The following is a 14832-nucleotide window of genomic DNA, read 5'->3' on the forward strand; positions in this document are numbered from 1 at the left end:
GGCACTGAGGCGCTTGGGTACCACCATTCAGGTACTGAGATGCCCAGTTACCATTCAGAGCTCCACAGAAAATGCTGGCTCAGATTACTCCTCTCATCCCAACTCCAAACACTGCAAAAGGCCCAGGGGAAGAGTAAGCAATATCTAAATGATAGATGTCTTGTCTTTTACTTGATTTTAATTTGAGTCGAATTGATTGATTTGAAATTGTCACACAATGTTATTCTAGAAAGAGGAGAACAAGAAAACCCTTGTGTCTTCAAACATTGCCTGGATATACATCAACACAGAAAAGTGCAGCTAGCAGATCTGAAGGCAACAGGCTTTCCCCTTCCCTTCTCCATGACCCTTTGCAAAAATCAGATTAAAAATTAAAAGGCTATTAACTTCCTGAATTGTAGACAGTGTCATATTTATCAGAATTCATTTGAAAGAAGAGCTCAACACAATTTTTTTTCTTCAATGACGTGAATTTTCTTAAATTTTACCCCTCAGATTTTATTCCTCTAGGCACCAGAAGCTGAGAGAGGTCTAAGTGGCCAGTGACCCAATAATCATTAGGCTACACAGTTCAGGGTTTCCAGAAGGAACGGCTAAAATTCCTTCCAATTTTTACTTTTTTCTTAAATTTATCAGTCTAAACAGGAGAAATGTGGCTTCTTTATTTGAGTCAAAAATAGCCTAAGTAGTGGCTGGGCATGGCGGCTCATGCCTGTAATCCCAACACTTCGGGAGGCCAAGGCAGGAGGATTACTTGAGCCCAGGACTTCAAGACCAGACTAGGCAACTTAGCGAGACCCTGTCTCTACAAAAATTACCCCACCAAAAATTTGCCAGGCATGATGATGCATGCCTGTAGTCCCAGATACTTGGGAGGCTGAGGTAGGAGAATCACTTGAGCCTGGGAGGTCGAGGCTACAGTGAGTAGTGATTATGTCATTGCACTCTGACCTGGGTGACGAGGTGAGACCCTGTCTCAAAAAAATAAAAAGCCTAAGTAAAGTAAATGATGCCTAAAAATATACACAAATATAATAGTGCCTCATTTTAAATCACTGGAGAACAAGCTATTAAACAAGTGAATCTGTCACTGAAGTTTAAGCTCCAATCCTTTCCATTTAAAAAACATTACCTTCTATTTTTGACATAAATCATTCTTATTAATGTGCTACCTGCTTTCTTTAAACAGAACATATGATGTGCAAATTAAATAGGTGTTGATGCGCACAGGCAATCATTGTGAACGTCCATTACTGCATAGCACTGGAACATAGTGATACCCAGAGGGAATCGAGGTGGGTCCTGTCTTGTTTGTGCCAGTCCTGAAGGAATTCAGGCTCCATGCCATTAGATTTCATACCTAACAAAACAATTATTCTTTCTTTTGTTGGTGAAAAGTAAAAGCTGGTTCTTTTAACAGTTTTTAAAAAGATGTTTTTCTGATCAGCTAGGTTCCCAATTTAGGTAGCTAGTTTCTTTTCTTTTTTGAGGTAGGGTTTCCCTCTGCCGCCCAGGCTGGAGTGCAGTGGCATAATCACAGCTCACCACAGCCTCAAATTCCGGGGCTCAACTGATCCTCCTGCATCAGCCTCCCAAGTAGCTGGGACTACAGGCATGTGCCACCACGTCCAGCTAATTTTTAAATTTGTATTCTTTTCAGTGGAGACAAGGTCTTGCTATGTTGCCCAGACTGGTCTCAAATGCATGGACTCAAGCGATCCTCCCACCTTGGCCTCCCAAAGTGCTGAAATGACAGACAGGCTTGAGCCACTGTGCCCAGCTGCTAGTTTCCTATACATAAGTCACACTCAGCTCTAAACAGAGGCAGAGGAGCCTCTCCTATGGGGCAAGAGATGAGGTCTTTAGTTAATATACCTTGTGACAATTATTTTGCCCTCCTAAATGCTTTTTTGTTCCTTCCACATTTATACCGATATTATTGTAGAGCAGCAGTTCTCTAAGTGTGGTCCTTGGGCCAGCAGCAATGGCATCACCTGTGAGCTAGTGAGAAACGCAGATTCACAGGCTCACACCAACCTCCTAAAACAGGAACTCTGGGGTTGCTGCTCCCGGCAACTGTTTCACAACAGTTTCAACCCTCCAGGTGATGCTATTGCACCTTCAAGTTTGAGAACCACTTTTTAGAGAGGCTGAAGCTTGCCAGAAATTTGACCTCTTAGCCAGGGGATAGTCCTCTCTGTGGAATATCTCTGCACCTCCATGTATTCCAGGTTGACATAAAACTATGTTAGGAAGGCTTAATAAGAAACCACATGGAGAGAAGGGGTGTTTGGGGTAGATATCCTTTCATTTCTCACCTTTGCCTATGAGCTTCCTTCTGCAAGAAAGGCCACTTTCCCTCTGCCCAAGGTGATTCCTACTAGCCCTTCAGGTTCCAACTCAAATGCCACTTCCTGAGACTTTTCTTCCTTCCCAGGCAAAAGCCATTGCTTTGTCCTATTTACTCTCTCAGTGCTTTGCTCCTTTCCCTGTCCTGGCATTTTGCATTTATTGTAATTTGTCAGTCTTCCTATCTGTCTCCCACTCAAGGCACATGAGTCTGTGTCTTATCCTTACATCCACTTTATCTAGCACAAACATTTGTTGAAATAAACCTAATTCTGCAATAAACAGATCTGAGGCACACCTTGAAAGGCAAGGTGGGAAAAAGACCCAAAACTTCTACAGGAAAACACGACCACTACTAAGTGAATTTCTGATTACCAGGCCCAAATCCCAGGCCCCATGCTGGCCCCAGACACCTGCAGTCAATGGCCTCTCCATGGGAGCTGCTAGCTGCACACCAATTAGAGCCCAGCGCTGGTGCTCAGGCAGCTCTGTGCAGGGAAAGCAGCACAGCAACCTGCCATGAGCTGTCTCAACTGCCAGTCACAGCAGGTCTCAGGGGGCCATGGACAGTACATCCCTTCTTGCCTTTCCTTCTCTGTGATAACTACCAGAGTGTTCGGGGCAGATGGTGGAGGGGAGGGCTGTGGAAGACAGTGTCACAGATAGACAAGCTTGCATTTCAATTCATGTCATATACGTAGAAGGAGCTGAGACAGAAGCTATGGTTCAGCCAAACTGCAGCTGCCTCACAAAAAAGAAATTTTTACTTCCTGGACACTCAGTTCTGAGTGTAATTCACAAGCCCTTCTGTCCCATTGCTGGCATTCCAAATCCCCTTCCCCTGCTCTATTTTTGCCATAACATTTATTCACCTTCTAACATCATACACAATCTTCTCATTTATTAGCTTTTTTATTTGTCTCTCCCATCCCCCAACAAGGATTGAAGGCATTGTGAAGGGAGGGGGTTTTGTCTGTTGATACATCCCTAGTGCTTAAATAAGTGCCCAGCACACAGAAAATGCTCATTAAATTTTTGTTGAATGAATGAAACCTTCCTTCCTTCCTTCCATTTCTTCAAAATGGTTCCCCTCCTCTATAGTTCTCCATCTCCATGTCTAGCTGGAAGCAAGGTCCTCCTCCCTTCTCTCCTCCCTTCTCTCAAGGTCTTGAACAGTTCTACAGGAAGTGTACCTGTTCCTGTGTTCTCAATGCAGCCATATTTGGGCAGAGCACTTAGTTTAATGATGGCATTTCCCTGGAGGTTGTCATCATCATCAGTAGCAAAAAAATGGTGAAATGAGAGTGGGGCTCTCCCGCCCTCATCAACCTAAGAAAGAAAAGAACATAGAGAGTCCTTGGTGATTTCACATAACCACAATAAAAAAAGAGCTGGATTGCAAAGTGCTGCCCGGGTGACCTTCTAGCACCAATTCCACTTCCTTGAAGAGGCAGACCCTCTACAGACGAGATGAGGAATGTGTATGCTGCTGAAGCCAGACAATCTTTCAGTGCTTCTCAAAGCTACAGTCAGACACGATGACTTCTGTATCTCCTTTCAAAGTTGCACTTCATTCAATGATGGATCTGGTTATAAAGCAGCTCTAGCCCATTCTAATCACCCATCTCAGTTCAGCTGCCTGCCAGGATGGCTGCCTTCCTTCCACATCAACATTCAAAAGCCCACAGCTAGAGAATGATAGATCCAGTTCTCCTGCGGATACTGTGAGGGTGACTGTGTCCTATAGGCATTCTCATCCAGAATAAAAGTCCCATTTATTCTCTTGTATTATATATTTATGGGTGTGTAGCAAGAAAGGTTCACCATATCTGAAAGCTAGTGCTTATCTTAATGTCAAGGAAGAAAATAAATCACTATAAATAAAAGCAGTTGCTCAAACTAATTTTTTTCCTTTAGAGCTCTATTTTGTATGCTACCCCCACAACCTGAGCCTGGTGTTTTTCTCTAGCCTGCTGGAGATGGTCAAGCAATTTCACCCTGAGCAACTCTTGGCTAACTGTAGGAAGATCTATAAATTACAAAGGGTAAGGTCACTCTGACTCTGGGAATGGGGACAGTCCAAATGGCTTTTCCAAGGTTTTATGTAAAAATGGAAAAATGGGAGGAATATAAGAACCACTTAGAAATGACTTAGTTTTATGAATTTTCAGTTGCTCAACAAAACCAGAAAAATTCCTGAGCTTTTGGCATTATGGTATGTACATAGAGCAGGGAGGAAAGTTCGTCGTGTGGAATCCTACGACGAACTGGGTACTGTACTAGGGGGTTTCCATACTATTTTATTAATCATTAGAGAAATTCTTTATGTAGTAGAAAATGATAATATTTTAAAGACAAGAGCCAGGTATGGGACTACAGGTCCATAGTCTCACTTACTAGGGAGGCTGAGGTGGGAGGATTGCTTGAGCCCAAGAGTTCAAGTTCAGCCTGGGCAACATAGTGAAACCTCCTCTCTTAAAAATAAATAAAAATAAATAAAAGAATTGAAAAAGACAAGGAAACAAAACATAAAATAAAAATATAAAAGACAAGGAAACTGCGGCAAAGAAAGATTAAGTGTATGGCCCAAGGTCACTCAGCTGATGAGTAACAGAACTGGCACTTGAACTGATGTCTGGGTATTCAATGATCAGAATGCATTGTATTGCTCTGCCCATAAAGGAACCATCAATATTGTTTACAGTGCTAAGTACTGACTTGATTTAAGGAGTGATTTGGGGGCATTGTCCAAGTTTTAGTTGCTGCCAATATTAGATTGTAAACTCCTTAAAGATATATTATTTTTCTATTTTTATTCCCAGTACTAACAACATTTAGCATAGTGGCTAGCACATAAATATTTCTTGACTAAATAATGTAGATACAATGATTTGATCTTCTGCATATTTATTTTCATACTTAAAAAAACACTCATGATTGAAAACCATGCATATCTTCATACCGCTGCCTGGATATTTTGGGGAAAATATTTGGCAGCCAATTTAGGCAGAAATCTTTCATTTACATTACTACGGATTCCAGCTCTCTATAGTACTCACTGTTTATTGATCTGAGAATTGTTTACCGTGATAAGGTCAGCAAAAGCAATGACTGGAGGTGGATTTTCAGCAGGAGTGATCATGATGGTAAACATCTGATTATCCAGATGGTTGTGGTCCATGTCAGAGACAGAGAAATAGAAGCTATCAGTAACCAAATGACCATCCGTTTCAAACACAGCTGAGTATCTATAAAAAGCCAAAAAGAATCAAACGAATAAGCCACAATGACAAGCCAGGTAAACAGCAGCATCTTTGTTTAAAAATGGGGCCAAACCAATATATTCTTTCAACAGAACTACAACCAGTTGCTGAAATATTTTCATACAAGTTTTTAAGAATCTGTCAAATAATACAAAGTGATTATGTACCTGATTTTCTTGTTATTGATGTCTTCCATTGTGAAATTGGAAACTTCTGAGAGTTCTTCCACCTCAGATCCTGAGGTTCTTAAGAGAGTACCATATATGGGCAGATAATTTAACCGAATCCAGATCTCTGGGTCAGGGGAAGAATCATCCTAATCAGGCAAACATGAGGCAGGACATGAATGCACATTTGCAGGAATAAACACTTCCAGTAGCTAAAGATCTACGGGTGCCTCTCTCTCTGCTAATTGGAAAAGTCTCTTTCTCTTTGTCTTAAAGCAACATTATTTCAAACTACAATAAAAATCCCAGTGTTTATTCTTCCCCAAATTCCTCTTTGATAACATATTTTTCTAAGAGTAGCTCAAGGTAAGAGAAGGGAAATGCACTTTAGGTATGTGGCATAAAACAAAGAGATGCCTTATTGTTATCAATACCATAAAAGCCATACAAGATTTCATTTTTAAGCTTTTAGCAAAAATAAAACTTGATCACCTATAAGTCATTAACCTGTAAACACAGATGTAGGATTTTTCTAGAGTTTCTAAGAATGTTTTGCTTTTAAGAAACAGGCAAAATTTCTTTATAACATATAATACAATGATAAAATTCCATGAAACAGAAAAAAAGTTATTTAGCTTAGCCAATGGCTCACTTTAAGCAATGTTCAACATGATAAAATTTTAGATTAACAAAAGAATGTATGAAGTCATAGATTTCATTTTATCAGCACCAAATCTATGAATGTTCACTTCCCAAGATGCCTAATCTTAACAAAGAACATTTCTCTTTCCTTCTACATTGTTTGTTGAGAAATAAAAATGACTTTCTCTGTTTCAACACGGACAATAACAATGTCCTCTTTCTTCAAGAATATTTTTGGAAATATCTGGGAGGCAGGCAACATCTTCTTATAAAGTTTCCCTGAGTCATTCATTTTTTAGGGCTGTTGACTGTGAAAATGGGGGCACTCTACACTTTACCACAACAATGAAAATTAATGTTGCATGGTCACTTGTACTTTCAAAAGCAAATTTTCATGCTATGTTGTACAGTTAGTTGAGGTATGGGATCAGGAATGTGAGCACAGACACCAAGAGGGTGGGGGCCAACAGGTTTCAGTCTGTTCTCATTTCTATCCCCAGAGACCTTTCAAAGTTAGTAGTTCAGAGTCTAATTCAAGATCACTGAATTTTCCATATTTCCTCATATCACCTGACACTAGCAAGAAAGGAATCTAAAATTCATCAAAGCTGCAAGACTTCAGAAAGTTTTCCCTAAATTTATGTTCTTTTAAACTTTCTCCACATGGATTATCAAATACAATATATAGACTCCAAAAGACTGCTTGCTTCCTAATATTACTGTGCATTCTCTCTGAGAGAGACTTTTAAAAGGACAGCAGAGAGTTTTAAGGTGTTGTCTTCTGAACTGCTGATAAACTACAAGGACAGAGCTCCTGGCTCCTAGTTAGAATGGATAACTTCTAAATTTCGCATTGACAAATTTGACCAAAACACAGCTTATTTCATGGCAGGCATATCTTACTATATATTTCAAATCTCATATAACTGCTAGGTTTGAAAAAGTAGGAAATCAGCTAGACCTTTTTCCTGAAAGTACTGTCATGATTTGAAGAAAATCACTATTTTAAGATATCCCAGATATTGGAGGTACAAAAAATGCATAAGAATACAGACCTTGTTCTCATGTAACTTTTCTGCTCAAAGATCTTCTTATCCCTTTTGTATTAATTTATTTTTCATTTTCTTTCATTATTTTTACATCAATGAACCCATCATTCAACACGAGGACTAGAGTTTTGAGAATAACTAACATTTATGTATGTGGCCCTTCTTCCTGTTTCTAGGCCTCCCATCACCCTAAATCTTGTTTATTATTTTCTTGAGTTTTTAAAAATAGCTTGATATATTACTACGGAATACACATTTTCCGTTTTTTTAACTTAGAAATATGAAGTTGACTTTACTCTTTTGCAATTTTTTTTTAACTCAATATTAGACTGCTAAGATCCATCTATACTGTTGGACGTCGCTATAATTCATCTGTTTTGAGATAATATTCTGTCAAGTTAGTAGACCACAAGTTATCCATTATCTTGTGGTGGGCATTTGGTTTGTTTCAATATTTTCACTGTTACAAATAGTAGTGCTATGAACATTCTTGCACAAGTTCTTTGCTGTGTATGTGAAAGTTTATTTTGGGTAGTAATCTAGGAATAGAATGGTTAGGGTATATGAATATTTATCTTCACATGGCAATGCCAAATTCCTTCCCAAAGTGGTTGATCCAGTTTACGTTCCCACCAGCAAAGTAAAGAACATCCTGTGGATCCATTGTCTTCCTCACACTTGGTATAAAATGGTATTTGGTTTTAATATGCTTTCCCTGACCACTAATGAAGGTGACTATCTCTTCATATGTTTATTGACCACCTGGGTTCCTCTCCTGTGGAATTCCTGTTCATGTCTCTTGCTTATTTTTCTACTTGATTATCTTTTTCTTCTTGATCTGCAGGAGTGTTATATTTCCTTTGTTATTTTTGGTTATATTTTTTGCAAATATCGTTTTCCCATTTGTAACTGGCCTGTTTGCTGCTTTATGGTGTGTTTTGATGAGCACAAATTTAATTTTTAATATAGTCAAATTTACCAATCTTTTATAGTTAGACTTTTTGTTTCCAGTTTAAGATGTTCCGCCCTTCCTTAATATCATAAAAAATATTCACTTATATTCTACAAAGATTTGTAAAATTTTACTTATGGTTTTTGAGTACTTGATCTGTCTGGAGTTAATATCTGCATAGGGTATGAGGCAGTGTACAAATTCCTTTTTTGTCATACATATAATCATTTTGTGCAGAACCATGTTTTAAACAGTTTCTCCTATTTCCACTGCTCTGGCTTGCTATCGCTGGTTGTTTTTTTTTTTTTTTTTTCTTGAGACAAGAGTCTCACTCTGTTGCCAAGGCTGGAGTGCACTGGTATGATCTTGGCTCACTGCAACCTCCACCTTTTGGGTTCAAGCTATTCTCATGCCTCAGCCTCCTGAGTACTGGGATTATAGTTGCACACCACCATGCTGGGTTAATTTTTGTATTTTTAGTAGAGACAGGGTTTCACTATGTTGGCCAGGCTGATCTCAAACTCCTGACCTCAAAATGATCTACACGCCTCGTCCTCCCAAAGTGCTGGAATTACAGGCATGAGCCACTGCGCCCAGCTAGCATCTCTGTTTTATATTACAGTTCCATGTGTGAGTCTGCTTTTGGATTATCTAATATATTCCTCTGCTACACTATTTTTTTTTCTTTTTTTGTGAGAGGTGTTGAATAATCTTTAATATTACACATAAACCACACTAAAATGCCTTTCAATAAGTAAAAGTAACCATTTTAAATACAGGGAATTATAATAAGATTGGCATAGTTAAGGTCAAAACTATAGACATTGCTACCTTATTTATCTTCAACCCTTGCCTTTAAGAGGCAAATGAACACAAAATACAGGTGAATCTTGCTTGGTTCTAAGACAGTGAAGGAATTTCCCCAGTATTTAAATATATTCACATAACCAGTTATATAAATCTAAATATAAAACCAATCTCCAGTAAGTTTTAAGATGGCACTCACCATCTTTGTGAAAAGTTGAACATTACTAACGAAGTCTAATCATATCTTTAAAAGGGGTAAACAGTGATAGCATTTACTGAATTGGAGTTACTATTAAAATTCAAAAACTGAACATATTCATTTAACCACAAGCCAGTCTTAGTTTTAAATCAGGACTGCCCAACAAAATATTCTGTCAGTCACTCATGATCTGAATTCTGGTGTATGAGATCTGTTAAAGAATGGTACACATAAAAAAGTCATGAGACATTTCTGTCTTGTAATAAATAAGGCAGTGGCCAATTATTACTCATTAGTAGCTTTTTTGAGATAAGCTATCAAGTCTGCCCTTTCTTCCTTCTTCTTAATGCCGACAAAGATCATTTTTGTTCCAGGGATGTACTTCTTGGGATTCTCCAAATACTCCATCAGTGTATCCTCTCCCCAGATGATGCCTTTGTTCTTATTGGTGGCTGTGTAAGAGTATCCAGGGGCCTGACCTGTCTTCCGCCCGAAGAGACCATGGAGATTTGGCCAGTCTTGTGCTTGCCTCCCTTTTCAACGGTGTGGCACTGGGAACGCTTCATAATAAAAATCTTCTTGCCTTTCTCAACATCACCCATATTTAATTCTCTTTTTAGTTGCTGGCGCAAAGAACACTCCCGCTCCGAAGCCGGACGTCCCCACTCTGTAAGTCTCTGCTACACTATTTTAAATGCTGTATATTTAATACATGTTGGTATCTGGTAAGGTAAATCCCCTTGCCCTCCCACTATTCTTTTTCAGAATGTTTATTGTTTGTTTTTGTTTGTTTGTTTGTCTTTGAGACAGGGGCTTGCTCTGTCATCCACCCTGGAGCAAGTGCAGAGTGTAGTGGTCCAATCAAGGCTCACTGCAGCCTCAACCTCCTGGGCTCAAGCAATCCTCCCACCTCAGCCCCCAAGTAGCTGGGACTACAGGCATGAGCTAACATGCCTGGATAATTTTTGTATTTTTGTAGAGATAGGGTCTTGCCATGTTGTCCAGGCTGGTGTTCTTTCTTACATATTTTAGAATTAGCTTACTAAGATCCATAATCCATTAGGCTTTTGATTGGAACTGAATTGAATTGAAAGATCGTTTGGCAAGGGAACTGATGCCTTTTCAATATTAAATGTTCCTACTCATGAATATGGCATATCTTTTCATTTATTTAATACATTTTAAACGTCTGTCAATTAAGTGTTATAATTTTCCCTGTAAAAATACTGCCTGGTTTTTGCTAGATTTAGACCAAGGGACATGCTTTTTTCTTAATGCTGTGATGGTAAGATCTTTTTAGTTACATTTACTGGCTTTTTTCTTTTTTTGCTTATATATAGAAATGCTATTGCTGTCTGTTGATCTCATATGTGGCCCCTTGATAAATTCTCCTTTTTTTCTAATACTTTTTGTCAAAAGATTCTTTTCTACATAGTCAGTCATAGCATCAATTTTCCCTAGAAGTTACATAACTTTTGTTACATTTACTCATAGGTATGTAATATGTGATGTTATTATACACAGAATCATATTTTGAATAATTTTATTTTTGGCTGGTTCATAGAAATGCTATTACCGTTTTAAGATTAATTTTATCCTCCCCATATTACATATGAGAAAACCGAGGCCTAGAGAGTTTAAATAACTTGCTAAGGGTCACGATGCTAGTAAGTGGTGAGCTTGGATTAAGATCCATCCATTTTAACTCCAGAACCCGTGCTGTTCTTTTCCTGTTTACTCGCAGTGCATAGCAAACTGTGTATATAAAACCACTGCTAAGAAGCAAATTACACAAAATCCAACTTTTGCCTTTTTGTCTCCTCCAACATCGTATCACTCTCTTCCAGTTAATAACACTTAAACTAAGAACAGACTCATCTGTTCCCAAACCTTTATACTCTGCTCCATTTGTGACTAGGATTTCAGATGGCTTTTCCAATCTTTCTAGATGTTCACCGAAAACTTTCTAACTATGCATATCTGGAAAAGTTTTTCCATGACTCTCAGTACGAAATTCTTCTACAACCCTCAGAGAAAGTTAGTGTATAACCTACCTAAGTCTTTAAAATGTATGCTATGCTTTCAGCAGGCTAGAGTAGTTCTTTTGGAGTTTTTCTGCTCTGGTGGGTAAATTCGCATTCAATCAATTTCTGAAAATACACGTTCAGTTGCCAATGGGCTTGCATTTTGATGTGCAGCTTATAATATGCGGTTAATGGGCAGGAACTGCTCCTGGAGCACTATTTTGGACTGTGGAACATTTTTCAAGCCCTGGTGATCGACTGATTAAATCTGAATTCATACATTTTTATGAATTCACAAGTTTCATAAGATTCAAAAAACCATAACTTACAGTAAAAATCACCTGTCAATTAAAAACAAAAAACAAAATCAAAGCTGTTCTGAAACTAGAATAGACCTGTGAGAAGAATTAGGGTGGAATGCAGTTTCCCATAACTGAAGAAAGGACCATTTGAGGGGAAAATCTGTGTAAAAGCAATTGTTCCCAGGCCAATGCTTGATCTTACATGCTGCTATTCAGGACTACATTTTATAGTGAGATTCTTCAGCCCAGAAAAGGGTTATTTAAAAGTATATGGCATTAAAAAATAAAAGTCTAGGTCATTAGTTGGAACTTTAAGATTAGTAAAGGAAAAATTCAATATGATTAGCATTCAGATAATCATTCTTCCTTTCAAGGCATTGTAAAAACTAGTCATTATTATGTTTACATAGAGAGCACATATCTGCTTACAACATACATGACTGTAAAATAAAATTAATCATCCTCATTATCCTTAGCTCCTGAGGTAGAAGCAAAGGAAGAAAATGAGTTTAATTACCCAGGACCACTTATAAAGTTAGGGCCAGACCAGGAAACAAACCCTAGTCCTTGATCCTCTCCTTGGCCTCCTAATCACACTGCTTCTTGTGGGGCACAAGAAGGAGGGTGAGTCAGTGAACTGGCTGGGAAATCTGATAGAGAGGCACTGCTGCAGGGATTTTTCAGCATTCCATCTAGACTAGACCTGAGACAGAAACTGATGACAGGTGGGCTTTCTCTCAGGGGCCGTGAAACATCATTAGCTATTAGTCATTGATCACATAAGCTCTAAAATGTTTTTTTCCTAAACTTCCCATTGGAAATATAATGAATGGAGCTTAAACAATGGGAACTTGGGCTTTTATGACACTAGGCCCCTCTCCTGTTGACAATCACCCATCCCTACACATACTCATTGTGTTTTCTCATTCACTCGTCTGCTCATGAGACACTGGGAGAAGCAGGATAAACAGCGTAGCTACTCCTAACAGTAGAAGGTAGGGAAGCTGAGAAAAATGTTCTTTACGTGACCATATACCTGCTGCCCCAAATATTCAGCCATGGCATTGCTGCCCAGTCTGCCCCATCAGAAGGTGCAGTGGAGAACAAATACAGCAAATGGAAGAACTTACCACGTAAGCGAGGTGTGACCTAGTGATTATGGCTGTGCTTTTACTGGCAACAGTAATGCTCAGAGAGGAGCCAGCAGCCAGTCGAGGCCCTCGGTCTTCTGTCAGGGACACCTCTACTCTCACCTCCAGCATTGTCACCGTGAGGCCATCTGTGACTGAGATCTCCATGCTGTCTTCCCGGGTAGAGGAACCATCATGTATATACTGTAGAGCATTTTTCTCAACATCCTCATAGGTGAAAGTGTCACCTTCCAAGAATAAAACAAATTGCAAACGAGTTGCTTCTGGGAATAATGCTTTTCATTATATAGCACCTTTGTTTTCAGGATTTTAAGGATCATATAGGATCATAAACTTGGAGTTACAAGCTAATCCAACCACTCACCTACTATAGGATTCCCTTTACACCATCCTTGAAAAAGGGTGATTAGTTTCTCCACTGTTCAAGGTGGGAGGATCATTGTTTTACAAGATAGCTCATTCCACTGAAGATAGCTCTAGGTTTCTTTTTAAGTTCTTAATCATATTGAGCTAAAATCTGCCTCTATAATATCTAGTCATTATTCCTAGTTCTAGAAAAATAAAGAACACGCCTCTATTCTTTATGACAGCTCTTTTGGAATCTTATCTTGATACTGAAAATTTTTTGAAAAAGTTAAGAAAATAAATTATACTCGAGGAAACTTTAAGAAGTTTTTGCTTTATTTGGAGTTTTTAAAATTAAAAATGAAAAAAATATACTTGAAGTTAGAAACCTAAACTGTGCAGTCTGGAGTACTAATTCATGATAAATTCGATAGGCATTCTATAAAAAAAATGTCAAGTTCACATACCTTTGTGGAAAATGTGAATAAATAAAATTTAAGATATTTTTTATACTGCAAGATTCATTTTAGTATATAAATATTAAAGCTTCTCAAACTTGTCATGGAACCCTTTTTATGAGAAATGCCTCTTAGTGCCATGAGCCCTAATGATTTCACAGAACACAGTTGTGAAATTGCTCTTCTTGGATATTATATTCAACTCTATCTTTTGATAGATTATTAGTTCTAATAACTAGTGCTATGTGTTGAGATTGAAGAATTTACTCATTCTCTCTATTCATCTTGTAAGCCTTCTGTCTCAACACTGTGTTAATGTATTTTACTGGTGCTAGTGTCATTATGCCTATAAAAATATAATAAAACTAACTTTTTATCAACACCTTTAGATTTTATATGTTAACTGCACATACACAGATTAAATGCAATGTTAAAGAAATTAGACAATGACTGTTATGTTCCTAAAGTAGTTCCCTGGGAATGTTTCAAATCTATTCTAATGACATTTCTTTAGTTCGGTAAATTTTTGAGTCTACCTTTGTAATTCTCAAATGCTTACTGGTTGTTCTTTAAAATTCCATCTACCATCAGTAGCAAAGATTAGCCTACCAGTGATATTCAGAAGGATGGATTACTGCCTCTCTAAAAGGAATCATACAAAGGTTTTGAGAAAGTAGAGATTGTTGGAAGAACATATAGCATCCAGAGGTGGGTACTTTGAAAAGGATAATATTCACTTCAATGCATGAAGGCTGACTATTAAAAAATTAGATTCACTTGTGTTCTTTGTGTTTTTCTGTACCTTCTAAATAAAAAAACATATTATTTTTTATAATCAAAGGAAGCACAATAAGAATTATTTTGGAAAGCCGATCACATTACCACACTGTTATATCACATAGATAATACTTCAAAAATGTGTTCCTTTTTTTTTAATGGATGAAGATAGATGTAGTTAACACTATCAGAGTCACAGTGCTAAAAATATTGTGAAGATACACACACCAAATTAAGACAGATTCATCTCCACGAACAGTGCTAGGAAAGTGGCAGCTGATCCCTCATATGGTGTCATTTGGAATGCATTCACTCCAAGTTTCAGAAATCACCCATTTCACCTATAG

The 14832-nt window shown here is 38.1% G+C and overlaps 1 protein-coding gene and 1 pseudogene across 1 annotated transcript in view; both read right to left on the reverse strand.

Annotated features, from left to right (window-relative positions):
* The window catches only part of FRAS1 (Fraser extracellular matrix complex subunit 1), a 461949-nt gene that overhangs the window by 98509 nt on the left and 348608 nt on the right, over positions 1–14832 (reverse strand). The window contains exons 38-41 of the mRNA XM_032149306.2: positions 12885–13132; positions 5780–5928; positions 5435–5597; positions 3543–3678 (exon numbers count right to left, since the gene is read on the reverse strand). Coding sequence (XP_032005197.1) covers positions 3543–3678; positions 5435–5597; positions 5780–5928; positions 12885–13132 — 696 coding nt within the window. The remainder of the gene's footprint in view (positions 1–3542; positions 3679–5434; positions 5598–5779; positions 5929–12884; positions 13133–14832) is intronic.
* LOC116466579 (cytochrome c-like) lies at positions 9310–10098 on the reverse strand (annotated as a pseudogene).

The sequence above is a fragment of the Hylobates moloch genome, unplaced genomic scaffold (genome assembly GCF_009828535.3).
Source record: "Hylobates moloch isolate HMO894 unplaced genomic scaffold, HMol_V3 SCAFFOLD_2, whole genome shotgun sequence".
Taxonomy (NCBI): Eukaryota; Metazoa; Chordata; class Mammalia; order Primates; family Hylobatidae; genus Hylobates; species Hylobates moloch.